At 49.1% G+C, this 26472-nt stretch overlaps 1 protein-coding gene and 1 long non-coding RNA gene across 2 annotated transcripts in view; one reads left to right on the forward strand and one right to left on the reverse strand.

Moving 5' to 3' along the window:
• Positions 1–25533, forward strand: NSFL1C (NSFL1 cofactor). The gene is made up of 9 exons (XM_081322820.1): positions 1–188; positions 7069–7166; positions 10619–10693; positions 13640–13805; positions 16109–16201; positions 17829–17938; positions 18132–18269; positions 21499–21663; positions 23830–25533. The coding sequence occupies exons 1-9, from the start codon at positions 87–89 to the stop codon at positions 23990–23992; spliced, it is 1110 nt and encodes a 369-aa protein (XP_081178946.1). The 5' UTR covers positions 1–86; the 3' UTR covers positions 23993–25533.
• Positions 1–26472, reverse strand: part of LOC308665726 — a 183002-nt gene that overhangs the window by 29143 nt on the left and 127387 nt on the right. The gene's annotated exons all lie outside the window — the stretch shown is intronic.

A 26472-nucleotide genomic window follows, 5' to 3' on the forward strand; every position in this document is an offset into this window, starting at 1 on the left:
TTCAATGGCGGGCGGAAGCGGCGAGCGGCGCTGGGCGGGCGGCGGCGGCGCGGCGGGAGCGCTTTGGCGGTTGCACACCGGGCAAGATGGCGGACCGCGAAGAGGCGTTGAGGGAGTTCGTGGCCGTGACCGGGGCTGAGGAGGAGCGGGCGCGCTTCTTCCTGGAGTCGGCGGGCGGGGACCTGCAGGTAAGCCCGGCGGGAGGGGGAAAAAGAGTTCCCGGAGTTTCCCAGCCTTCCCTTGGGGGTCGAGGGGGAGGGAGGCCGGGATATCGCCTTTCTCTCCCCCTCCCCCGGCTGGAAGTGGGTGGGGGGGGTCCTTCCCTGGAGGTGGGAGGGCTTTTCTAGCGAGTTGCCCCCCCTTCTCCACCCCCATCACACCTGTCTGTCAAAGGGGGCCCGGGCAAGAGCAGTCCCCCTCCCCTCTTGGACAAAGCCCCCCCCTTTTTCTTATTCTGCATTGAAATTGGGGAGGGGGCTTCATTGGGAAGGACCCTCTTCTCTCTTCTTCCCCGGGGGGGGGAAAGAGGGGATGGGCAAGATTATTGCAAGGGTGGGGGTCGAGGAGGAAAGAAGCGGAAGAGTTTTCTCTCTTGCCCTGTCTGTGCACAGCCAGCCAGAGGATGATGGGCTATGTAGTACAGGTGAGGGGGACTGGGAGGGGCCTCTTCTCCCCGCCCCCCCACCTCCTCCTCTCCCTGCAAAGTCAGCCTCCTTTGAGAAATTTCTTTTTGCTAAAGAGCCGCCCAAACTGCAAGATGGGTGGTGCAGGCAGTCCTCGAGTTAACGACCGCCACGGACACCCCACCCACCCACCCAAGAACGTCTGTCGCTGAATGAGACAAGACGTTCAGTGAGTTTTGCCCCCTTTGACGACCTTTTTTTTTTTAGCTACGGTTGTTAAGCGAATCGCTGCAGTTCTCAAGATAGTAACACAGTCCTTAAGTGAATCCGGCTTCCCCATGGACTTTGCTTGTCAGAAGGTCGCAAAAGGGGATCACGTGACACCCCCCCCCGGGGACACTGCGACCGTCGTAAATATGAGTCGGTTGCCAACCATCCAAATTTTCATCGTGCGATGCAGCAATGGCTGTAAGGGTGAAAATTGGTCATAAGTCCCTTTTTCCCCCGTGCTGTTGTAACTTTGAACGACCACTAAATGAACTGCTGTAAGTTGAGGACCACCTGTATATAAATTGAACAATAAATAAATTTAATAATAAAGGGTTCGGGGAGGTGGGGACAGGCCATACATGCCTGTGCTCAACTGCTTTGTTTTTCTGGGTGTGGGTTGCCTTGACTTCAGTATTGCAGGTAGACCCCGATTTATGACCACAACAGAACCCAAAACCTCCGTTGCTAAATGAGCAGATGTTAAGTGACTTTTTCCCCATTTTGCGACCTTGCCACTGTTGTTAAGTGAATCACTGCAGTTCTTAAGGTAGTAACAGTCCTTAAGTGAATCAGGCTTCCCCATGGACCTTGCTTGTCAGAAGGTCGCAAAAGGGGATTACATGACACAAACACAAACCGGGGGGGACACTGCGACCGTCGTAAATATGAGTCGGTTGTCAAGCGTCCGGATTTTGATCACGTGATCAAGGAGATGCTGCAGCGGTTGTAAGCGTGTAAAAAAAAGGTCGTTAAGTCACTTTTCTCAGTGCCCTTGTGACTTTGAATGGTCACTAAATGAGTGATTGTAAGTCGAGGACTATCTGTACAGGTTGGGTTCCAAAAATCATTTCCATTCCCCCCCCCCCCAAAAAAAGAGCAGATACACCCTCATTAGAAGGGGATGGCAAAGTGGCACATCCCTGAGAAAGAAGCAAGGCATGGAGGCAGATTTGGCACTGCAAATAATTTGCTTCACCTTTGACATGGAGGGAATCGGGAGCTATTGGCGGGCACCAGATGCCACCCATGGATCATCAGGGCATCAGTTGCAAGGAGTTGCAGTTTGGCAACAGGGGTTGCAGGAAAAACTGGTTTGCTTTCTCTTTGCAATGGTTCTGCTGCCAGGGAGGTGGAAATTCTTACAAATATCTACATGCCCACGGTGAGGGAGTCTTCCAGGCTAGCCGGTGGCATGCCCTTAAAATTGTTTCAAAAATGCTGCGGTTGGTTGTGAATACCGAGATATAACAGATAGGACATCAAGTAAAACAGTACATTATGCAATGAAATTTCATTGTAATGTATGCCAATTAGTGTACAGTCAAAGTGACAAAGTTATTCTATTCTATTCCATTCTATTTTCTATTCTACAATTCTATATTTTTATTCTACTCTACTGTACTTCTATTCTATTCTATTCTATTCTATTCTATTCTATTCTATTCTATTCTATTCTATTCTATTCTATTCTATTCTATTTTTCCATTCCATTCCTATTCTATTCTATTCTATTCTATTCTATTCTATTCTATTCTATTCTATTCTATTCTATTCTATTCTATTCTATTCTATATTTCCATTCCATTCTTATTCTTATTCTTATTCTATTCTATATTCTATTCTATTCTATTCTATTCTATTCTATTCTATTCTATTCTATTCTATTCTATTCTATATTTCCATTCCATTCCTATTCTATTCTATTCTATTCTATTCTATTCTATTCTATTCTATTCTATTCTATTCTATTCTATTCTATTCTATTCTATTCTATTCTATTCTATTCTATTCTATTCTATTATTATGTTTCTACTCCATTCCTATTCTATTCCTACTCTACTCTTTATTTCTATTCCTATTCTATTCTATTCTATTCTATTCTATTCTATTCTATTCTATTCTATTCTATTCTATTCTATTCTAGTCCAGTCCAGTCCAGTCCAGTCCAGTCCAGTCCAGTCTACAATCTGTTCTATTCTTCTATTATGTGTGTATCTGATGTTCCAGCAAAACTCTACGATTTGAGGCCAGTCAGTCCCTGATAGAGGCTCTTGTTCCTTTGCATTACAAATAGTCCTCAACTTACAACAGTTTATTTAGTGACCATTGAAGATTATAACAACAGTGGAAAAAGCGACTTATGACCCTTTTTCAGACCATTGCAGGTCCCTACGATCATGTGATCAGAACTCAGATGTGTGACAGCTGGTTCCTATTTATGACGGTCGCAGTGTCCCGGAATCACGTGATCCCCTTTTGCGAACTTTGGATGAGCAAAGTCCATGGCGAAGTCAGATTCGTTTAACAACTGCATTACTGACTGAACACCTGCAGCGATTCGCTTAACAACAGTGGCAAAGGTCGTAAAATGGGGCAAGACTCCCTTAACGACTGCCTTGCTTAAATTTTTGGCTCAGTGACGGTCATAAATTGAGGATTATCAGTGTGTAAGCTGGGTTAATAGCCATCTGTAGCAATCCCTATCTCTGTTAATGGCCATGCTGATATTTATTGTTTAAATGTTTTGTATTGCCTGGAGTTGCCTGATGGTGAGATTGCCAGCATATCAATTTAAGGAAGCAACCTGTCAATCTGTCAGTCAATCAGTCATTTACTGGTAGTAATAAAAATAGGCTCAGTCAAGCTAGGCAGTCGGTTTATAAAGGTAGTCCTTGACTTACAACCACAATTGAGAGAACAGAAGGGGAACTTATCAAATTTACAGATGACCTCAAACTGGCAGGAGTAGCCAACACCCCAGAAGACAAACTCAGGATCCAAAAAGATTTTGACCTACTTGAACAATGGGCCCTATCCAACAAAATGAGTTTCACTGGAGGAAAGCAAAGTTTTACATTTAGGCAGGAAAAACCAAAGATATAAGTACAGACTGGGTGAGACCTGGCTCAAAAACAGCGACTGTGAGAGGGACCTTGGAGTCCTAGTGGACGATCGCTTGACCGTGAGCCGGCCGTGTGCAGCAGCAGCCAAAAAAGCTAACACCATCCTGGGTTGCATAAACAGTGGCATAGAATCAAGATCACGAGAGGTATTAGTACCGCTTTATAAAACCCTAGTCAGACCACACCTGGAATACTGCAGCCAATTCTGGTCACCATATTACAAAAAAGGATGTTGAGAGTTTGGAAAAAGTTCAGAGAAGAGCAGCTAAGATGATCCAAGGCCTGGAGGCTAAAACATACGAAGAACGGCTGCGGGACTTGGGTCTGGTTAGTCTGAAGAAAAGAAGGACTAGGGGAGACACGATAGCAGCGTTCCAGTATCTGAGGGGCTGCCACAAGGCAGAGGGGGCCACGTTATTCACCAAAGCACCAGAGAGAAGGAGGAGAAACAATGGTTGGAAACTGATCAAGGAGAGAAGCAACCTGGAATTAAGGAGAAACTTCCTGATAGGACAGTTAACCAGTGGAACAGCTTGCCACCAGAAATCGTGGGCGCTCCCATCACTGGAGGTTTTTAAGAAGAGACCAGACATTCACCTGTCTGAGATGGTATAGGTTCCCCTGCTTGAGCAGGGGGCTGGACTAGAAGACCTCCAAGGTCCCTTGCATCTCTATTCTTTTCAGAGTAAACAATTTCTATTGCTAAGTGAGATATTTGTTAAGGGAGCTTTCCCCCATTTTGCAACCTTCCTTGCCGCAGTTGTGAAACGAACCACTGCAGTTGTTAAGTTGGTGGCCCGGTTGTCAAGTCAATCTGGCTTCCTCATGGACTTTGGACAGCCCTGCCCTAAACCATAGTCAAACCACCTAGCCTGGTTTCACATAACTCACGAAACCAGAAACGTAACTCCTCAAGCATATTGCAATACCGGACGTCCCCGACTTAACCATTAGTGACTGCTCAAATTGATAATGGCACTGGAAAAAGTGAATTATGACAGTTTTTCACACTTACGACCATTGCAACATCCTCGTGGTCACGTGATCAAAATTCAGACACTTGGCAACTGGTTCATACTTACAACGGTTGCCGTGTCCCAGGGTCACCTGATCATCTTTTGTGACCTTCCGACAAGCAAAGTCGGTGGGGCAAACCCCTAACGACTGAGGCAGGAAGGATCGTAAAACAGGACAAAACTCACTCAACAGATGTTTCACTAGGCAGCATAAATTTTGGGCACAGTTGTGCTCGTATCTCGAGGGCTTAGCTGTATATGAATGCAGGCCCTAGATCTGGGGTCTTCAAACATGGCCCTTTTGTGACTTGTGGACTTCAACTCCCAGAATTCCTCAGCCAGGCACGCTGAGCCAGCCAGGCACTGCAGCTGCCAAAAAAGCCAACACAGTGCTAGGCTGCATCAACAGAGGGATAGAATCAAGATCACGTGAAGTACTAATACCACTTTACAACGCCTTGGTAAGGCCACTCTTGGAATACTACATCCAGTTTTGGTCACCACGATGTAAGAAAGATGTTGAGACTCTAGAAAGAGGGCAGAGAAGAGCAACAAAGATGATCAGGGGACTGGAGGCTAAACCATATAAGGAACGGTTGCTGGAATTGGGTATGGCTAGTTTAATGAAGAGAAGAATGAGGGGGGACAGGATAGCAGCCTTCCAATATTTGAGGGGCTGCCCCAAAGAAGAGGGAGTCAAGCTATTCTCCAAAGCCCCCGAAGGCAGGACAAGAAGCAACGGATGGAAGCTCATCACGGAGAGAAGCAACCTAGAACTAAGGAGAAACTTCCTGACAGTGAGAACAATTAATCTGTGGAACTACCTGCCTCCAGAAGCAGTGAATGCTCCAACACTGGAAGTTTTTAAGAAGAGACTGGACAGCCATTTGTCTGAAATGGAATAGGATTTCCTGCCTGAGCAGTGGGTTGCACTAGATGACCTCCAAGGTCCCTTCCAACTTTTATTATTATTGTTGTTGTTGTTGCTGTTGTTGTTATGCCACAAAAGGAGCCATGTTTGAAGACCCCTGCCCTAGATCTTTTACTGGGCTGCTTAAGCGTCTCGCGCGATCACCTTTATTTTCCCGGTTCCAAATACGTCACATGAATATTCATGAATATTGCAGGGCGAAAAGAGGCAACTCAGACCAAAATAGAATCTTGACAACCTTTGAAAGCATTTGCTTTGTGTTCTTCCAAAGTGAGCAATTCGATCCCTCTTTTGGAGCTTGTGACCTTTTAGTTCCACAAAACATCTTTTTTTTAAAAAATAATAATAAAAAAAGTAAAAAAAATAAATCTCTCTATTGGGGGCGAGTGTTTTGCCAGTGAAAAATTGCTGTTGTGCAAAGGAGAACGAGCCCCACGCAGTCCGGATTGCGAGGAAAGAGCCAAATTGTGGTCTTCCCAGAGAGATCCTCGCCACGTTGCTGAATTCAGCTTTCTCCCCCTCTCCTTCCCCCCGCTTTCAAAATCCAGAACAGTGGTACATATTATGTACACTTTGAGCTTCTGCCCCGGAGACAAATTCCTTGTGTGTCCGATCACACTTGGCCATTCAATAATTCTGTTCCGTTCAGTGTCATGTTTTATGATTGTTTAGGACTTAACATCTATCATGGGCAGGTTCCAATACCAGGTTGTCCTCAACGACCACAACAGAGCCTCAAACTGTCGTTAGGCAAAAGATGGTTAAGTCAGTGTTGCCCCATTTTACGACCTCCTTTGCCACCGTTATTAAGGGAATCACTGCAATTGTTAAGTTTAGACACGCGGTTGTTAAGCAAATCTGGCTTCCCCATTGACTTTTGCTTGGCAGAAGGTCACACGGACACTGCAACCGTCGTAGGTACATCACACACACCATGCGTGCACACAGACACGGACACACGGACACTGCAACTGTCATAAATACATCACACACACACACACACACACACACACACGGAGACTGCAACCGTCATAGGTACATCACACGCACACACGCACACACACACACGGACACTGCAGCCGTCCTAAGTACATGCCACTTGCCAAGCATCTGAATTGATGACGTGACCCTGGGCACGCTGCAGTGGTGATAAGCAGAGAAAAAAGGTCACAAGTCACCTTTTTTCATTCTTGTTGTAACTTCGCAGTCACTAAACGAACTGTTGTAAGTCGAGGACTCCCTGAAGAACCTACCCACCTGCTGGGACGGTCAGAGGTGGCCGATGGTGCCGTTTCTTAACGTGTGGTGCCCTTCCTCTTTTTCAGATTGCCCTGGCTAGTTTCTATGAAGATGGTGGCGACGAAGACATCATGACGCTCCCCCAACCCACATCCAGTTCCGTGACGAGAGGCACCGCAGCCAGGTGACCCGCCAGCTTTCTGCCTCTGTGAAAAATCAGGGTTAGATCCAAGGTGTCCAGCCTCCCTCCTCTGCTGGAAAAACTTGGGATTGGGGCCTTGCAGAGCAGAGTCTGCCAGGGATCCCACCAATTCAAAGAAATAGAAATTCCCAATCCCAGGGCATTCTGGGAAAACGACGCTCGGAGAGTGAAGGTTCATTCTCCAAGCTTGTGGGTTGGTTTCCGAACGGCTCGTTACCAGGTGAGGTAATATCTTCAGCCGAGTTTAGGTCAGGGGTCCCCAGCCTATGGGCCGTGGCCGACTACCAGGTTGTGGCCTTTTGGCCACCGGGCTGCGTGAGTGGCTGGCCAGTGCACGGAAATGTGCGCACGCGCTCACCCCTCGTACTGGCGCTAGCTGAGCCACGAGCCTGGCGCCAGTGTTAGCCGAGCCTGGCGCCGGCCCTAGCTGAGCCGTGAGTTGCAAGCTCCGTGCTGGCGCTCTCAACCCCATTTGCGGAGCGCGCATGCTCGCGGCCCTGTTCATGTGCAGATGCGCGCAACCACATTCACGTGCACGTCCACGCGCACATAGAGGTGTCTGCCCCTCCCTTTCCCACCAGTCCCTCAACCCGGAAAGGTCAGAGACTCCTGGTTTTAAGGGGTATCTGTGTCAGTGCTCTTCTGTTTATGAGGGCTTCAAGGGTGGGTGTGTCGAGTGAGGGTCTTGTGGTGGGTCAAGTGTGGGTCATCAGTGAGAGGCTTGGGATGGGTCTTGTGACGAGGAGGTTACATCAGGTCAGGCTCCTTGGGAGGTGAACTGCTGCTGAGAGGGGGGATTGCGCGGGATGGTTATGGGTTGCTGCTGTCTCTGGTTGGCTGTGGGGTTGATTTGGATTCTGGGGGTGTTTGTAGGCTGGCTGTAGGTTAGTGGTGCTCGCTAAGGACATGACGGCACATGTAGTCCTCAACGACCACCTGAACAACCGCTTCTCTTATTGAATGCAGGCCCGGGCCTCCGAGGCCTAGAACAGACTTCCGGAAGGGGCATCCATGCACTTCCGTCAGGACCATTCTAGGCCTGGGAGGCCTCCTCCAGGCCTCTGAGGCCTAGAATGGACTTCCAGAAGTGGCATCCATGCACTTCCTGCAGGGCCATTCTAGGCCTGGGAGGCCGCCTCCAGGCCTCCAAGTCCTAGAACGGACTTCCGGAAGGGGCATCCATGCACTTCTGGCAGGGCCATTCTAGGCTTGGGAGGCGGCCTCCAGGCCTCAGGCCTAGAACGGACTTCCGGAAGTGGCATCCATGCACTTCCTGCGGGGCCATTCTGGGCCTGGGAGGCCTCCTCCAGGCCTCTGAGGCCTAGAATGGACTTCCGGAAGTGGCATCCATGCACTTCCTGCAGGGCCATTCTAGGCCTGGGAGGCCTCCTCCAGGCCTCTGAGGCCTAGAACGGACTTCCGGAAGTGGCATCCATGCACTTCCTGCAGGGCCATTCTAGGCCTGGGAGGCCTCCTCCAGGCCTCTGAGGCCTAGAACGGACTTCCGGAAGTGGCATCCATGCACTTCCTGCAGGGCCATTCTAGGCCTGGGAGGCCTCCTCCAGGCCTCTGAGGCCTAGAACGGACTTCCGGAAGTGGCATCCATGCACTTCCGGCGGGGCCATTCTAGGCCTGGGAGGCCGCCTCCAGGCCTCTGAGGCCTAGAACGGACTTCCGGAAGTGGCATCCATGCATGTCCGGCGGGGCTATTCTAGGCCTGGGAGGCCTCCTCCAGGCCTCTGAGGCCTAGAACGGACTTCCGGAAGTAGTATCCATGCACTTCCGGCAGGGCCATTCTAGGCCTGGGAGGCCTCCTCCAGGCCTCCGAGGCCTAGAATGGACTTCCGGAAGTGGCATCCATGAACTTCCGGCAGGGCCATTCTAGGCCTGGGAGGCCTCCTCCAGGCCTCCGAGGCCTAAAACGGACTTCCAGAAGCAGTGTGCATTCAGCCGGTTCTCCAAATTCAGCAAAACTAAGCTACCGGTCCCTACCGAACTGGCACAAACCATCTGAATCCCACCACTGATTTTAGGGCAGGGGTAGGCAACCTCGGCTCTGTTATGACTCATGGACTTCAACTCCCAGAATTCCTGAGTCAGCATAGCTGTCTCAGGAATTCTGGGAGTTGAAGTCCATGAGTCATAAAAGAGCCGAGGTTGCCTACCCCTGGTTTAGGGGATGTCAGTGTTCTGTTTGTAAGGGCTTCAGGAGTGGGTGCAGCAAGCGAGGGTCATTATTATTATTATTATTATTATTATTATTATTATTATTATTAATTATTACTTTATAGCATACGATACAAAGAAAATACCAAACTAAATAGCAGGAGAGAGAGGGAAGGCGAAAGGGAATAGAAAAGTGGGGGAAAGCAAGGGGGGAAGAAAAAAACAAAGGCCTTGACTTCCGACTTTCTTTGGTGCGGTAAAATAGAATATCAACGTTAAGCCTCAACTTTTTATATATATATATATGTATATGTATATGTATATGTATATGTATATATGTATATATGTGTATATGTGTATATGTGTGTATATGTGTGTGTGCATATATATATATATATATATATATATATATATATATATATATATATATATATATATATATATATATATATATATATATATATATATATATATATATATATATATATATGTTTTCTGAGGTTTTCGCGGGTGTTTATATGTGGATCTTCGGTCATTCGGGTTTCCTCCCGCGTAGAACTAAAGGTGTAGGTGCAACGTTTCGACGGAATCCCATCCGTCATCATCAGGCTGGTGGCTTTAGCTTCCTTCTTCTGGGAGAAGCATGTGGCTGTTATATATAAATAAATATAAACCAGCCATTTCGATGACAACAAATCTATATAATCAGGAAAGCCCAAAATCAAAATTTCATTTCCCCCCCCCCACACCTCAAGCACAAAGTCTAGAAGCTGTTTCCACGTAGCAATAAAAGTATTCGCCTTTTTTTTTCTTTAATCAGTGCAGTCCATTTAGCCATTCCTGCTAGCTGCGTCATTTTTTTTTTTTTTTGGCAACCGTTACTCCCTTGTGGGAATCCATATGGTCTTCCATTTCTGAGCGTAGAGTAATCTTGCTGCTGTCAACATATATAACATCAAACCTCCGTATTTCTCCCCCCCCCCAGATCTCGGTCCATTAGCCCCCCCCAAAAAACCTCCCGTTTTCTTTCTTATAGTCACTTTTAAGAATTTTCTTTTCCAGGCGGTTCCGTTTTTCGTGTGACACCGTCCCAAACCTTTTCCGTTGCTGTTGCAAGTCTGCTTCTTGGGTCACAACCGCACCTTAGTTGTTGCGCTGGGACCTTTTTTTCCTTTTCATCCTGGCCGGCCCATTACAGTTGAGAGGAGAGAAACCGCACACTGGGGGGAGGCAGCCGACTCATTTGATGTTCCCTTTTGTTTCTCCAGCGACCACAGGGTGACCTCCTTCCGCGATCTCGTTCACGCTCAGGAAGAGGAGGAGGAGGAGGAGGAAGGACAAAGGTTGGTGGCTGCTCAGACGGAAGGAGGAATTGGGAAAGTCTGGGTGGGTTGTTACGTCCAGCACTACGTGTAGATGCCATGCCTCCTGGGTGGATAAGGAGAGTCGGATGTAGTCCAGGGGCCGTAAAATGCCTGTCGGCTGCCACTGTATGCTTGCTTGTGTGCTTGGCTATCATGCAGTGACAGTCTGCCATGAACTCTGGAGAAGAGGGGGGGGGGAAATGCTTGAGGGGAAAGTGAAAGTAATGGCTGCATCCCCCAGCGATGCTGCCTCAAGGTCAGGGCTTTTCAACCTTTTTACCCATTGTAGCACTTTTAGGATATGGCAACATCCGAGAACCACCAGTCGCCTAGCAAGGTGTCAAAAACTTGATGATCCGGGAAAGAAAAGGAAAAAAGTGATGAAGTACTGGACTTAACTACCTCCTCTTCCTGAGGTAGTCCTCGACTTACAACAGTTCGCTTAGTGACTGTTCGAAGTTACAATGGCACTGAAAAAAGTTCCCCCCAAGCCACAGCCGAGCAAGACGCCTGCCTGCCCGCCCGGCGGCGCTCTTCCTCCTGTCCGAGGTTTTCATTGTTGTGAGCATTTCTGTTGAGGATTGGCAGCAAGGGGGGGGGTGGGTTGTGTTTGATTTTTATTCCCCCCCCTCTGCTGGGTGGTTGCAGCAGGTTTTGGTCACTTCACATGACCCTGGGACACTGTGACCGTCATAAATATGAACCAGTTGCCAAGCATCTGAATGTAAATCACAAGACCCTGGAGATGCTGCAACATTCCAGCTGATCGGTGCTTCTTCTGGGCTCAGCAGAAGGACCAGGATCAGCGCCGAGCTCCAGCTGGATCCTGGCGCTGATCCTGGCGCTTCCGCTGAGCCCTGACAGCCCTGCAGCTCCAGCCGTCTCTCGCTCAGGCTTGTGCGGTGCTGCCACCGGTTCAGCTCATTCCCCTCCCCTGCTACCACTTTTCTAGGATGGTCGCGGACCACCTGCCAGGTGCCAATGTACCACAGGTGGTACCCGTACCACTGGTTGAAAAACCCTGCTCTAATCCAGCCCCCTGTTCAGCTGGGTTTTATAAAACCTTTTCACTTTAGGCCTCTGCTGCCATGTGCAAAAAAAAAAAAGGTTTAATCAATCAATTTCAACATCTCGCGGGGGAAAAAAAGATCTCGCAAAGTTGGAATTGATTGATTGAACTTTATAGTCCCACCCAGTCTGCCGTTACCACCGCAGCCACGCCCACCCAATGGGCCACACCCACTCAATGGGCCACGCCCACCGAGCACCCGACAATACATAAGTGGGTTTTGGGTTGCAGTTTGAGCACTCGGTCTCTCAAAGTTTCGCCATTACTGACCTACAAGTTTGAAGTGTCCGTCCTTAAAATGTCTCGCTTGAATCTGATTGGTCATGGTTGTTTGTATTTGTGTGTGTGTTTGTGAGAGAGAGAGAGAGAGAGAGAGATGGGAGGCAGTGAAGGCTGGGAAAAGTGGAACTTGGGGATTTTGATGTAACTTAGTGATGGCCTGATGTAACCTCTCCATCACAAGACCCGTCCCCCAGCCTCTCCTGATGACTCATCGCAAGACCCTCACTTGACACACCTGTCCCTGAAGCCCTGGTGAAGCAGAAGAACACCGACACTGACGCCCCCTCAACGCCGCTGCTGAAGATGTTTCTCAGCCTGGTAATGAAACGTTCAGAATCCAACCCAAAGGCTAGAAGAATGAACCTTCGCCCTCGCAAGATTCTCAGCTCTGGCTAGACCACAGGTCTGCAACCCGCGGCTCCGGAGCCGCATGCGGCTCTTTCAGCCATCTCCTGCGGCTCCCAGTCCTCTGCCATGTGCAGTCCAAAAAAAAAAAGTGGGACTAAAAAAATTCAACCAATCAATTCAAATATGCAGGGTAGGTGCATATCTCGCCTTGGCTCCACTCTTCAGTCAAACCCTGTTCTGCGCATGCACGCATATACGCACATGCGCACACATTTTTTGCGGCTCCCAGTTTTTCCTTTTGTGAGGGAACTGGTTCCGAGTGGCTCTTTCACTGTTTCAGGTTGCTGACCCCTGGGCTAGGCGTTACCCTGATACACTTGGCTTCTAATAAAACCATACCTTTCTCAGCAAATGGAGCCAAGGATTGTCTCTTATTTAGAGCAGCCGTCCCCAACCTTTGCACTCTGGCGGCCCGGAGGGAAATTTACGCAGGCGGGTGCCTGAATAGGGACACGCACAAATGGGACCCGTGGTCAAATTTATTTTCCCAAAGCGCCCGAAGGCAGGACAAGAAGCAACGGATGGAAACTAATCAAGGAGAGAAGCAACCTGGAATTAAGGAGGAATTTCCTGACAGTGAGGACAATTAAGCAGTGGAACTACCTGCCTCCAGAAGTTGTGGACGCTCCCATCACTGGATTTTTTTAAGAAGAGACTGGACAGCCATTTGTCTGAAAATGTGGAAGGTCTTCTGCTTGAGCAAGGGGTGGACTAGAAGACCTCCAAGGTCCCTTCCAAGTCTGTTTTTGGTGTTACTATTACTATTATTATTATTATTATTATTATTATTATTATTATTATTATTATTATTATTATTATCTGTTGTAAATGTGGAAAGCAGTCACAGCTCCCTTTTCCCAGTGGTGAACGGTCCCTAAATGAGCCGTCGTAAGTCGAGGACTATCTTTCAATTTGCTTCCTTACCAACTTTCTCGTAGCTTTGTTTGCCGGTTCGTTTGTTGATTTGATTTCTGCAGCCGCCCGTCTCGGCAAAACGACGTGGACGGACGGTTCAAATTTCAAAAACCTTTTTAAACAGCCAGGGGCATTAAAGGAGCTGCCTCAGCGGGTTCGGTTTTGCAGCGGCCGCGCTTCCGAAGTCGGAGGAGGACTTTCCCCCCCCCCTCCCCGGGGGAATCCTCAAGCCTCTTTTCTCTTTGCTTCAGGTTTTATGCTGGTGGCTCAGAGCGAAGCGGTCAGCAGATTGTCGGCCCGCCAAGGAAGAAGAGTTCGAATGAGCTGGTGGAGGACCTGTTCCGGGGGGCCAAAGAACACGGGGCGGTGGCTGTCGACAGGACAGCGAAGAGTCCCGGGGAAGGCAGCAGGCCAAAGGTGAGCAAGTCTGCCTGGGTGGGCAGGCGGATAGATTTGCTTTCAAGTGGCCTAAAGGATGCCCTCAGTCAATTGTGGCGCAGAGGGAGGGGGTGTCTGGGGTGCTGGGGGCTCTCTGAGCTTGGTGGCTTTCTGGCAGACGTTTCGTGACCCAAACTAGGTAACATCCTCAGTGCTAGAAGGGAGGAGGAGGAGGAGGAGGAGGAGGGGGAGGAGGAGGAAGACGACTGTGGGGTCCTTGGTATTCTCTATAAGATGGAGGGTTTGTTGTCACTGTGAGTTTGGGGTGGGGGCACGAAGGGAGGCTCAGCCAATCTCAATGTATACATGGTTGTACTTTGACAATAAAGGTTCATTCATTCATTCATGACCCAACTAAGTAACATCATCAATGCTAAAAGGGACTGTGGGTTGTGAGGAGGAGGAGGAGGAGGACTGTGGGATCTTTGGTGCTCTCTGAGCTTGGTTGTTTTCTTGCAGATGTTTCATGACCCAACTAGGGAGCATCATCAGAGAAGGGAGAGAGAAAAGGAGGAGGGGAGGAGGAAGAGGAGTGTAGGGACCCTGGTGCTCTCTGAGCTTGGTGGTTTTCTTGCAGATGTTTCATGACCCAACTAGGTAACCTCATCAGTGCTAGAAGGGGGGAGGAGGAGGAGGAGGAGGAAAGGACTGTGGGGTCCTTGGTGCCCTCTGAGCTTGGCTGTTTTCCTGCAGACGTTTCATGACCCAACTAGGTAACATCATCAGTGCTAGAAGAGAGGAGGAGGAGGAGGAGGAGGAGGAGGAGGAGGAGGACTGTGTGGTCCTTGGTGCTCTCTGAGCTTGGTGGCTTTCTTGCAGATGTTTTATGACGCAACTAGGGAACATCATCAGTGCTAGAAGGGAGGAGGAGGAGGAGGAGGAGGAGGAGGAGGAAGGAAGGAAGGAAGGAAGGAAAAAAGGACTGTGGGGTCCTTGGTGCTCTCTGAGCTTGGTTGGTTTCTTGCAGATCTTTCCTGACCCAGCTAGGTAACATCATCAGTACTAGAAGGGAGGAGGAGGAGGACTGTGGGCGGTCCTTGGTGCTTTAACCCTAACATCATCCTTGCTAAAACGGAGGGGTTGGAGGGAGGAGGAGGAGGAGGAGGAGGACGAGGACTGTGGGGTCCTTGGTGCTCTCTCAGCTTGGTGGTTTTCTGGCAGACATTTCATTTCCCAGCGAAATAACGTAATCGGTACTAGAAGAGGGGTGTTCTCTGTCTATATACGGTGGTAGGGCTGTGGTTCCCTCCCCCCCCAGGTAATTCCTTGATTCGGTTATTGTTTTCTGCTTGTATGTTTGTCTGGTGTTAATCCATGCTTGTCTGCACTTCTCTTTCTGTGGAAGCCTTGATGTTCTCTTGAGCTTGGTTGTTTCGTTGCAGACGTTCTATGACCCAACTAGGTAACGCCATCAGTGCTAGAAGGGAATGGGGTTTGCAGAATGGAGGAGGAGGAGGAGGAGAAAGAGGAGGGAGGGAGAGAAGAGGAGGAAGGCTGAGTTTGGTTGTTTTCTTGGAAACGTTTTATTACCCAACTAGGGAACATCGTCAGTGCTAGAAGGGGGTGGGTTTTGTGGAGGAGGAGGAGGAGGAGGAGGAGGAGGAAGAGGATAGTTGGGTCCTTGGTGCTTTCTGAGTTTGGTGGCTTTCTTGCAGACATTTCAGCACCCAGATAGGTAACGTCATCAGTGCTAGAAGGGAGTGGGATTCTGGAGGAGGGGAAGGAGGAGGAGGACGAAGACTGGGGAGGAGGAGGAGGAGGAGGAGGAAGACGAACACGGAGGAGGAGGACCGTGGTATTCTGAACTTGGCTGCTTTCTTGCACATTTCATACCCAACAGGTGGACTTCAGCTCCCAGAATTCCTCAGCCAGCATGGCTATCTGAGGAATTCTGGGAACTGAAGTCTATAAAAACTGTAAAAGTCGCCAAGTTTGGAGACCCCCGAGTTAGAGGAGTAGGGAAGCATTGGTCACTGTGCATTTCATCTATAATCTGTCTCCTCTGAACGTGGCTAGGATAAAAAAACAAACAAATCAAGGTACTTCTAAGAAAAGTTTACCAAATCCCTGGTATTTTGGAATTCATGTTACTTAATCCTTAACGTGGGAGATCTGAAAGAAGATTGCTTAGCCCTACGTTTAAAAAAAAAACCAACAAAAAACTTTCCGATCGGATGGAGGAAGTTTAAATGAAGGCTGATAATAGCTTTATACAGCATCTGGGCTTCATGCAGAAGAACTGGGCAAGCCCCCCCCCCTTATTTTCCCCCTCTCCCTTGCAGCCCTTTGCCGGAGGGGGGTACCGTTTGGGAGCTGCACCCGAGGAAGAGTCCGCTTACGTGGCGGGAGAAATGAGGCCGAACGCTGCCCAGGATGTGAGTATTTCAGGCCTCGAACTGGATCTGGGGCTGCCGCACGGAAGAGGTCAGATCGAATCTTTATCAGGGTCCAAGACCAGCATAGTTCCCAAACTTAAAATTTGGTGGAATTTTTGATTCCTTCAAGATAAGGTGGGGTTAGGAAGTGGTCAGTCACTGTTCAGACCTGGGGAAACTTTTTGGATTTTGGAAAATTAGGAAGGCCTGGATCGGTACAAGAAGGCTGCAGATGTTCAGCTAGACCTTCCTTCCTTCCTTCCTTCCTTCCTTCCTTCCTTCCTTCCTTCCTTCCTTCCTTCCTTCCTTCCTTCCTCTTCCCATTTTTTCTTCCTTCCTTCCCTCCTCCCTTTTTCCCATCTTCCTTCCTTCCTTCCTTCCTTCCTTCCTTCCCCTTCCCATTTTTCTTCCTTCCCTTCTCCTTCCCATTTTCCTCCCTCTTTCTTTCTTTCTTTCTTTCTTTCTTTCTTTCTTTCTTTCTTTCTTTCTTTCTTTCTTTCTTTTTCTTTCTTTTCTCTCTCTCTCTCCTTCCTTCCTTCCTTCCTTCCTTCCTTCCTTCCTTCCTTCCTTCCTTCCTTCCTTCCTTCCTTCTCTACCTAACTACCTACCTAATTACCTAAACCAATGCCACCTCTTGAGGGAGCTGCATTGCCTGCGGATTTGCTCCAGGGTCCAGTTCCAGGTGCTGGTTGTCCACTTTCAAGTCCTCCATGGCTTCAGGCTAGATTATTTGAAGGACGGTCTTTTCCCAGCGACCTCCACCCGACCCATCAGAGCAGAGAAGCAGGATGTGCCTTAAGGAGGTCCGTCTGGTGATACCAAGAAGAAGGGCCGCCTCAGTGGTGGCTCCCTCCTTGTGGAACATCATCCCTGCAAAGAAGATTTGCCCCCATTTTGATACTCTTGCAAAAGACCTGGTTCTGCCAGTGATCCTGGAAGCCCAGGATGATACAGAGCCCATCAAGTGGATGGTTGACTGTCAACACCAGTGTGTGTGTGTGTGTGTGTTGGGGGGGGGTTATTGGGGATTGTATTTGGGGTTTAATGTCTGTAAGCCGCCCAGAGTCACTGAGAGTGACTTGGGTGGTCATATTTGTCAAGGTATTGATATAACAGCTAACCAGCTTATGTAATGTAAGATATAAGATGTAATGATGGGAATGACTCAGCAGGGTCTGCGTCTCTTTAAGAGCCAGCAGGGTCTGTGTCTCTTTAACAGCCTTTGTATAAAGGTAACTGTGGTTTGTTGGATCCTGCTGTATTAGCACGTGTGTGTATATTGTTTCTGGTGTATGATATTGTAGATAGTGTAAGATAAACCACCGCTTACTATGTTTCCTCCTGGGTTATCTTGCGCAATAAGGCTGTGCACGCTATCAGTCAATCAGAACGCAGTATTGCAGGCTAACTCTGCCAACTGCTAGGAGTTCGATTCTCACCAGCTCAAGGCCGACTCAGCCTTCCGTCCTTCCGAGGTCGGTAAAATGAGGACCCAGATTGTTGGGTGGGGGTGGGGGTGGGAGCAAGAGACCTACTCTGTAAAACGCTCAGAGAGGACCGTAAAGCCCTGCGAAGCGGTAGGTAAGTCTTAAGCGCTCTCGCTAATCCATCCGTCTGCGTTTCGTAGGTTCACGTGGTGTTGAAGCTGTGGAAAAGCGGATTCAGCCTAAACAGTGGCGAGCTGAGGAGCTATCAAGATCCTTCCAACTCTCAGTTCTTGGAATCCATCCGTCGGGGGTAATAATTCTGCCTTGGAAAGAATCTGACCCTGAACTTGCACCGGGCCTCGTCAGATGCTCAGATCTGACCTTCCTGGGAACTCTGTTTGTCTGGAAAAGGGAATGGGAAGACTCCCAGGTTGACACATTTGGGGAAAGGTGGGGAGGGGGTCTTCTCCCAACGGGCACTCCATGCTTTCTCTTCCTTGTAGAGAAGTCCCAGCCGAGCTACGTCGGTTGGCCCGCGGCGGGCAGGTGAATCTGGATCTGGAGGACCACCGCGATGAGGATTTTGTGAAGTCCCGGGGCACCTTCAGGGCTTTCACCGGAGAAGGCCAGAAGCTGGGCAGGTAAGCCAGCAGGATATTTAGAAACAGGTAGTCCTCGGCACAGGGCCACAGTTGAGCCCAGAGTTTCTCTTGTGAAGTGAAACGTTCGTTAAGTGAGTTTTGCCCCACTTGAACGACCTGAGCCGGCTGTGTGCAGCAGCAGCCGCCAAAAAACCTAACGCAATCCTGGGTTGCATAAACAGAGGCACAGAATCAAGATCACGCCAAGTATTAGTACCGCTTTATAAAACCCTAGTGAGGCCACACCTGGAATACTGCGGCCAATTTTGGTCACCATAGAAACAAAAAAGATGTTGAGAGTTTGGAAAAAATAATCCAGAGAAGAGCAACTGAGATGATCCAAGGCCTGGAGACCAAAACGTAGGAAGAACATTTGCCCAGGTTCGCCTGGTGCGCCAGTTGCACCCCTATCTGGACCGAGATGCCCTACGTACGGTCACTCACGCACTCGTTACCTCCCATATAGATTACTGCAATGCTCTCTACATGGGGCTGCCCTTGAAGACCACCCGGAGGCTCCAGCTGGTGCAGAATGCGGCCGCGCGGGTAGTGATGGGAGCATCCCGATACTCTCATATTACACCCCTCCTGCGTGAGCTGCATTGGTTACCGCTTGCCCTCTGGGTGTGATTTAAGGTGTTGGTACTTACCTTTAAAGCCCTACATGGCTTAGGCCTGGGATACTTGCAGGACCATCTGCTGCCGGGAATGAATTCCCATCGCCCAGTGTGCTCACACAGAGAAGGCCTCCTCAGGGTGCCGTCGGCCAGACAATGTCAGCTGGCGACCCCCAGGGGGAGGGCCTTCTCTGTGGGAGCGCCAGCCCTATGGAACCAACTTCCCCTTGAGCTCCGGATGACCCCGGATCCGTGGCCTTAAAACACTTCTTTTCCATCAGGCTGACCTGGACTGACGACAGGGATTTTAAAATGTTTTTTTTTTTAATTTTTAACTCCAATTTTAATTTATTCTATTGGGGCTGTTAATTTAATTCTTTTTAACTTTTGTATTGTTGTAGTTTATTGTTGTTAGCCACCCTGAGTCCTTCGGGAGATAGGGCGGCATGTAAGTCCCAATAATTAATAAATAAATAATAAAGAACGGCTGCAGGACCTGGGCTTGGCTAGTCTAAAGAAAAGAAGAAATAGGGGAGACATGATAGCAGCGTTCCAGTATTTGGGGGGCTGCCACAAGGCAGAGGAGGGGGTCACGTTATTCTCCCAAGCACCAGAGGGCAGGACGAGAAACAATGGATGGAAACGGATCAAGGCGAGAAGCAACCTGGAATTAAGGAGAAACTTCCTGACAGGGAGGACAATCAACCAGTGGAACAGCTGGCCACCAGAAATCGTGGGCACTCCATCACTGGAGGTTTTCAAGAAGAGACTGGACAGCCACTTGCCTGAATTGGTATATGTTCTCCTGCTTAAGTGGGGGGATGGACTAGAAGGCCTCCAAGGTCCCTTCCAGCTCTATTCAATTCTAAATATGAGTCAGGTGCCCAGTGTCCGAATTTTGATAATGTGAATGGTGCAAGTGTAAAAAATGGTCCCAAGTCACTTTTTCAATACCGTTGTAACTTTGAACGGTCATTAAATGAATTGTTGTAAGTCGGGGACTATCTGTACTTCCTTCACAGGAAAAAAGCCAGTGAGTTCTATTCCCACTTCAGGTATGAAAGCCAGCTGGGTGACTATGGGCCAATCACCAGGAGACAGTGAGTTCTAGTCCCGCCTTAGGCATGAAAAGTGGCTGGGTGACTATGGGCCAATCACCAGGAGACAGTGAGTTCTAGTCCTGCCTTAGGCATGAAAAGTGGCTGGGTGACTATGGGCCAATCACCAGGAGACAGTGAGTTCTAGTCCCGCCTTAGGCATGAAAAGTGGCTGGGTGACTATGGGCCAATCACCAGGAGACAGTGAGTTCTAGTCCTGCCTTAGGCATGAAAAGTGGCTGGGTGACTATGGGCCAATCACCAGGAGACAGTGAGTTCTAGTCCTGCCTTAGGCATGAAAAGTGGCTGGGTGACTATGGGCCAATCACCAGGAGACAGTGAGTTCTAGTCCCGCCTTAGGCATGAAAAGTGGCTGGGTGACTATGGGCCAATCACCAGGAGACAGTGAGTTCTAGTCCTGCCTTAGGCATGAAAAGTGGCTGGGTGACTATGGGCCAATCACCAGGAGACAGTGAGTTCTAGTCCCGCCTTAGGCATGAAAAGTGGCTGGGTGACTATGGGCCAATCACCAGGAGACAGTGAGTTCTAGTCCCGCCTTAGGCATGAAAAGTGGCTGGGTGACTATGGGCCAATCACCAGGAGACAGTGAGTTCTAGTCCCGCCTTAGGCATGAAAAGTGGCTGGGTGACTATGGGCCAATCACCAGGAGACGGTGAGTTCTAGTCCCGCCTTAGGCATGAAAAGTGGCTGGGTGACTATGGGCCAATCACCAGGAGACAGTGAGTTCTAGTCCTGCCTTAGGCATGAAAAGTGGCTGGGTGACTATGGGCCAATCACCAGGAGACGGTGAGTTCTAGTCCCGCCTTAGGCATGAAAAGTGGCTGGGTGACTATGGGCCAATCACCAGGAGACAGTGAGTTCTAGTCCCGCCTTAGGCATGAAAAGTGGCTGGGTGACTATGGGCCAATCACCAGGAGACAGTGAGTTCTAGTCCCGCCTTAGGCATGAAAAGTGGCTGGGTGACTTTGGGCCAATCACCAGGAGACAGTGAGTTCTAGTCTTACCTTAGGCATGAAAACCGGTTGGGTGACTGGGCCAATCGCCAGGAGACAGTGAGTTCTAGTCCCGCCTTAGGCATGAAAGACAGCTGGGTGACTTTGGGCCAATTACCAGGAGACTGTGAGTTCTAGTCCCGCCTTAGGCATGAAAGACAGCTGGGTGACTGGGCCAGTCCTTCTCTCTGCCCAGCCCACCTCACAGGGTTTTTGTGGGGAAAATAGGAGGAGGAAGTTCTGTTGGAGACGGTTGATGCCTTGAGGTATTTACAGAGATAATTAAAGTGCGGGATACCAAGAAATAAATAATAAAAAGTTTTTTCTTCTCTCACAATCCATCCTCCGTGCTTTAATTTGAGCCGGGGCGGTTCATTAGCCTCCGAGTTCAGCGAGGGAGCTTTGCCGTTCCCTGCTGACCTTTTCCGCCAAGGGCTGAAAAGGCATTTTTTGGCGAGGCAGACTCGCCCTCAGGGTCCCCTTTCCTCTGCTTTGGCCCCAGCACCGCCCCCCAAGTGATGGGGTCCAGCTCGCCCTCGCAGGAGGCGGAAAACGAAGCCAAAGCCCGCTCCCTGATCACCATCGACGAGACGGAGCCCACCACCAACATCCAGATCCGGCTCGCAGACGGAGGGCGCCTGGTGCAGAAATTCAACCACAGTCACAGGTAGGGGTGGGGGAGGAGGAGGGGGGCAAAGGGGGAGGGGAGGGGGGCAAAGGGGGAGGGATTGGGCCAGCCAAAACCTGCAGTCGATGCTGGATGTGAACTTCCAGCAGTATAGGCAGTCCTCGCTTTACGACAGTTCATTTAGGCATGAAAGCCAACTGGGTGACTGGGCCGATCCCCAGGAGACGGAGAGTTCTAGTCCCGCCTTAGTTATGGTGACTTTGGGCCAATCCCCAGGAGACGATGAGTTCCAGTCCCGCCTTATGAAAGCCATCTTGGTGACTTTGGGCCAATCCCCAGGAGACAGAGAGTTCTAGTCCCGCCTTAGTTATGGTGACTTTGGGCCAATCCCCAGGAGACAGAGAGTTCTAGTCCCGCCTTAGTTATGGTGACTTTGGGCCAATCCCCAGGAGACGATGAGTTCTAGTCCCGCCTTAGTTATGGTGACTTTGGGCCAATCCCCAGGAGACAGAGAGTTCTAGTCCCGCCTTAGTTATGCTGACTTTGGGCCAATCCCCAGGAGACGATGAGTTCTAGTCCCGCCTTAGTTATGGTGATGTTGGGCCAATCCCCAGGAGACAGAGAGTTCTAGTCCCGCCTTAGTTATGGTGACTTTGGGCCAATCCCCAGGAGACGATGAGTTCTAGTCCCGCCTTAGTTATGGTGATGTTGGGCCAATCCCCAGGAGACGATGAGTTCTAGTCCCGCCTTAGTTATGGTGATGTTGGGCCAATCCCCAGGAGACGATGAGTTCTAGTCCCGCCTTAGTTATGCTGACTTTGGGCCAATCCCCAGGAGACGATAAGTTCTAGTCCCGCCTTAGTTATGCTGACTTTGGGCCAATCCCCAGGAGACGATGAGTTCTAGTCCTGCCTTAGTTATGGTGATGTTGGGCCAATCCCCAGGAGACGATGAGTTCTAGTCCCGCCTTAGTTATGCTGACTTTGGGCCAATCCCCAGGAGACGATAAGTTCTAGTCCCGCCTTAGTTATGCTGACTTTGGGCCAATCCCCAGGAGACGGAGAGTTCTAGTCCCGCCTTAGTTATGGTGACTTTGGGCCAATCCCCAGGAGACGATGAGTTCTAGTCCTGCCTTAGTTATGGTGATGTTGGGCCAATCCCCAGGAGACGATAAGTTCTAGTCCCGCCTTAGTTATGCTGACTTTGGGCCAATCCCCAGGAGACAGAGAGTTCTAGTCCCGCTTTAGTTATGCTGACTTTGGGCCAATCCCCAGGAGACGGAGAGTTCTAGTCCCGCCTTAGTTATGGTGACTTTGGGCCAATCCCCAGGAGACGATGAGTTCTAGTCCTGCCTTAGTTATGGTGATGTTGGGCCAATCCCCAGGAGACGATAAGTTCTAGTCCCGCCTTAGTTATGCTGACTTTGGGCCAATCCCCAGGAGACGGTGAGTTCTAGTCCCAGCTTAGTTATGCTGACTTTGGGCCAATCCCCAGGAGACGATGAGTTCTAGTCCTGCCTTAGTTATGGTGATGTTGGGCCAATCCCCAGGAGACGATAAGTTCTAGTCCCGCCTTAGTTATGCTGACTTTGGGCCAATCCCCAGGAGACAGAGAGTTCTAGTCCCGCTTTAGTTATGCTGACTTTGGGCCAATCCCCAGGAGACGGAGAGTTCTAGTCCGGCCTTAGTTATGGTGACTTTGGGCCAATCCCCAGGAGACGATGAGTTCTAGTCCTGCCTTAGTTATGGTGATGTTGGGCCAATCCCCAGGAGACGATAAGTTCTAGTCCCGCCTTAGTTATGCTGACTTTGGGCCAATCCCCAGGAGACGGTGAGTTCTAGTCCCAGCTTAGTTATGCTGACTTTGGGCCAATCCCCAGGAGACAGTGAGTTCTAGTCCCGCCTTAGACATGCAGGTCAGCTGGGTGACTTTGAGCCAATCCCCAGGAAACGATAAATTCTAGTCCCACCTTAGAGATGAACACTGGCTGAGTGACTTTGGGCCAATCCCCAGGAGACGAGTTCTAGTCCTGCCTTAGACACGAAGGTCACCAGTCACATCCTCTCACCCAACCCGCCTCACAGGGTGGTTGTTGTGGGGAAAATAGGAAGAGGGACTGTTAGGCGTTCTTGGTTAAAAGAATAAAAAGTGGGATACTGATCAACGTGAACGGAAAGCGAGGTTGCCCCTCTTTCCTCTGGGCAGGATCCGTGACATCCGGCTGTTCATCGTGGACGCCCGGCCGGCTATGGCGGCCACGGGCTTCGTCCTCATGACCACCTTCCCCAACAAGGAGCTTTCGGATGAGGACCAGACCCTGAAGGACGCCAACCTCCTGAACGCTGTCATCGTCCAGCGGTTCGTATAAGGGGAAGCCCGCCCGCCGGTCCACATCGCGTCACTCTCTGTCTTTGTGTGGTTCACTGTCCCCCGCCGTGGAAAGGTGGCCACCAGGTGATCACGCCAGTTTCCCACCTCTCGGGTGGCGAATCCCCGTAGCTCTTCTTAATTTTTTTTTTCTTTCTCCTCCTTCTTCTGTGCTGATCGACGGACTTGGACGAAAGAAACGAAATTACCAGACCCGAGACTGTTTTTTTTTCTGTTTCCCGGTGTGCCTGCCGGAGCCAGGTGGCAGTTTGGAAGTTGGGAGCGCGAAGGGAGGTGGTGGGGGTGTCGGAGTCTCTTCTGGGTCCTGTTTCGGAGTGGGTGCCCCCCACTCATTCTTCCTTCTCTTTTGGTGTATTAAAAAAAGTGAACCCCAAACTGGGACTCCTCCCCCCTCCCCCATCGTCAATCAAATCCCGTTTCTCAAACTGGTCAACTTTTAAGATGGGTGGACTTCAACTCCCAGAATTCCCCAGCCAGCATAGCTGGCTGGGGAATTCTGGGAGTTAAAGTCCACCCGCCTTAAAAATGGGCAAGGTTGAGAAACATTGTTGTAAACGGGGATTGTCAAGTTTTCCCCTTCCTAAACAGGCTAAAATCTCTTCCTCCTCCCTTCCAACCCTCTTTTTTTTTAAAAAAAAAAATCCTCCTTCACCCCCAAAAAGTTTGGGTCACGACACACACGAGGCTGCGCAGGGCTCCGTGGCTGCACTTTTGCACGTTCCATACCACGTGCAAAGGAACCTTTATGAATTGGGTCTGGCCTTTGGGCAAACAGGTTCATTCAATTGGGGGGGGGGGGCTTCAGGAAGTTCACAGAGGAGGGCGGGGCACTATGATGGTCTGCCTGTCTAACCAGAACCCGGCCGTTTTGAGAATTGGATGCAGTTGCCCGATCTGCCGTTCGTGGCGGTCACTCCTTCCCCCTGCCTTCACGAAAGCAATTTTTTATTTTGTTTTTATTTTATTTTATTTTATTATTTTATTTTATTTATTTTATTTTATTATTTTATTTTATTTTATTTTATTTTATTTATTTTATTTTATTATTTTATTTTATTATTTTATTTTATTATTTTATTTTATTTTATTTTATTTTTATTTTATTTTATTTTATTTTATTATTTTATTTTATTTTATTATTTTATTTTATTTTATTTTATTTTATTTTATTTTATTTTATTTTATTATTTTATTTTATTCCTTTGGGGATCATACGCAGTCAATCCCCCTTATAGCTTGGTCTCCCTATAGCTCTTCTTGTCTATGGGGGGGTGTCACATTGGGGAGGAAATGGGGGGCGGGGGGCCCCAGAAAAATCTGATGTTGCTTTCAAACCAGGGATGTGTCACCTGGCCAGGGTTTTTTTTTCTTTGTTAAGACATCGCTGGATGGTTCAGAAAAAGGGTGGGGGTTTTCTGCCCCCGCCCCACCTCAGCTAACGGAGTCCGCACGTTACCGATGGCGAATTCTGTAAATTATTGTATGTGTGCATTAAAAAAGGAAAAAAAATGTCCAAACCGACCTTAGGACAATTGGCCTCTGTCCCCTTTCTAACCCAAAGCGCAGCACTTTCCCCCCCACACACACACGGGGTTGGGAGTGGGGGTGGGGGTGGGCAACAAGAAATATCGAGATGGCGGTGACGGAGGAAGCCAGGGTTACACCGTGAGGAGAAGAGGAGGAAGAGAGGTGGAGAGGGAAAGATGAAGTCGTAGAAAAAAAGTGTGTGTGTGTGTGGAGGGGGGGGTAAAGACTGGAGAGGGGAAAAGGAGAGGAAAGATTGGAGAAATTAGGAGGAAAATGCCAACCAAGGGCAGCGGCCTGCAGCGAACGTGGCCTGCTGGGGGAAGCCCAGCTGGGCCCGAGAGGCCCAGCCAAGAGACCAGAGGCCCATCGAAGTGAGTGTGGTAAGCGGAGAGGCGAACCGACTGCGGGCAGCAAAACGAACGGGCGGAGTAGGGTCTCCTGCTTGGGCAGGGGGTTGGACTAGATGACCTCCAAGGTACCTTCCAACTCTGTTATTCTATTCCATTCCATTCCATTTTCTTATTCTCTTCTCTTCTTATTATTCTATTCCATTCCATTCCATTCCATTCTCTATTCCTATTCCTATTCCTATTCCTATTCCTATTCTAGTCTAGTCTAGTCTATTCTTCTATTCTAGTCTATTCTATTCTATATTTCTATTCTATTCTATTCTATTCTATTCTATTCTATTCTATTCTATTCTATTCTATTCTATTCTATTCTATTCTATTCTATTCTCTATTTTTATTCTTATTCTTATCCTTATTCTCTTCTCCTCTTCTCTCCTCTTCTACTTACTCCATTCCATTCCTCTCTATATTCTATTCTCTTCTATTCCATTCCATTCCATTCCATCCCATTCCATATTTTCTATTATTCTATTCTATTCTATTCTATTCTATTCTATTCTATTCTATTCTATTCTATTCTATT

Source organism: Vipera berus (assembly GCF_964194415.1).
Source record: "Vipera berus genome assembly, chromosome: 3".
Classification (NCBI taxonomy): domain Eukaryota; kingdom Metazoa; phylum Chordata; class Lepidosauria; order Squamata; family Viperidae; genus Vipera; species Vipera berus.

What these genes read in the sequence shown, in the direction of transcription:
- NSFL1C (XM_081322820.1), top strand. Translation starts at nt 87, where the DNA reads ATGGCGGACCGCGAAGAGGCGTTGAGGGAGTTCGTGGCCGTGACCGGG. An exon ending in CGGCGGGCGGGGACCTGCAG is followed by an intron (nt 189 to 7,068) that starts GTAAGCCCGGCG and finishes CCTCTTTTTCAG; the next exon opens with ATTGCCCTGGCTAGTTTCTA. An exon ending in TTGGAATCCATCCGTCGGGG is followed by an intron (nt 17,939 to 18,131) that starts GTAATAATTCTG and finishes TCTTCCTTGTAG; the next exon opens with AGAAGTCCCAGCCGAGCTAC.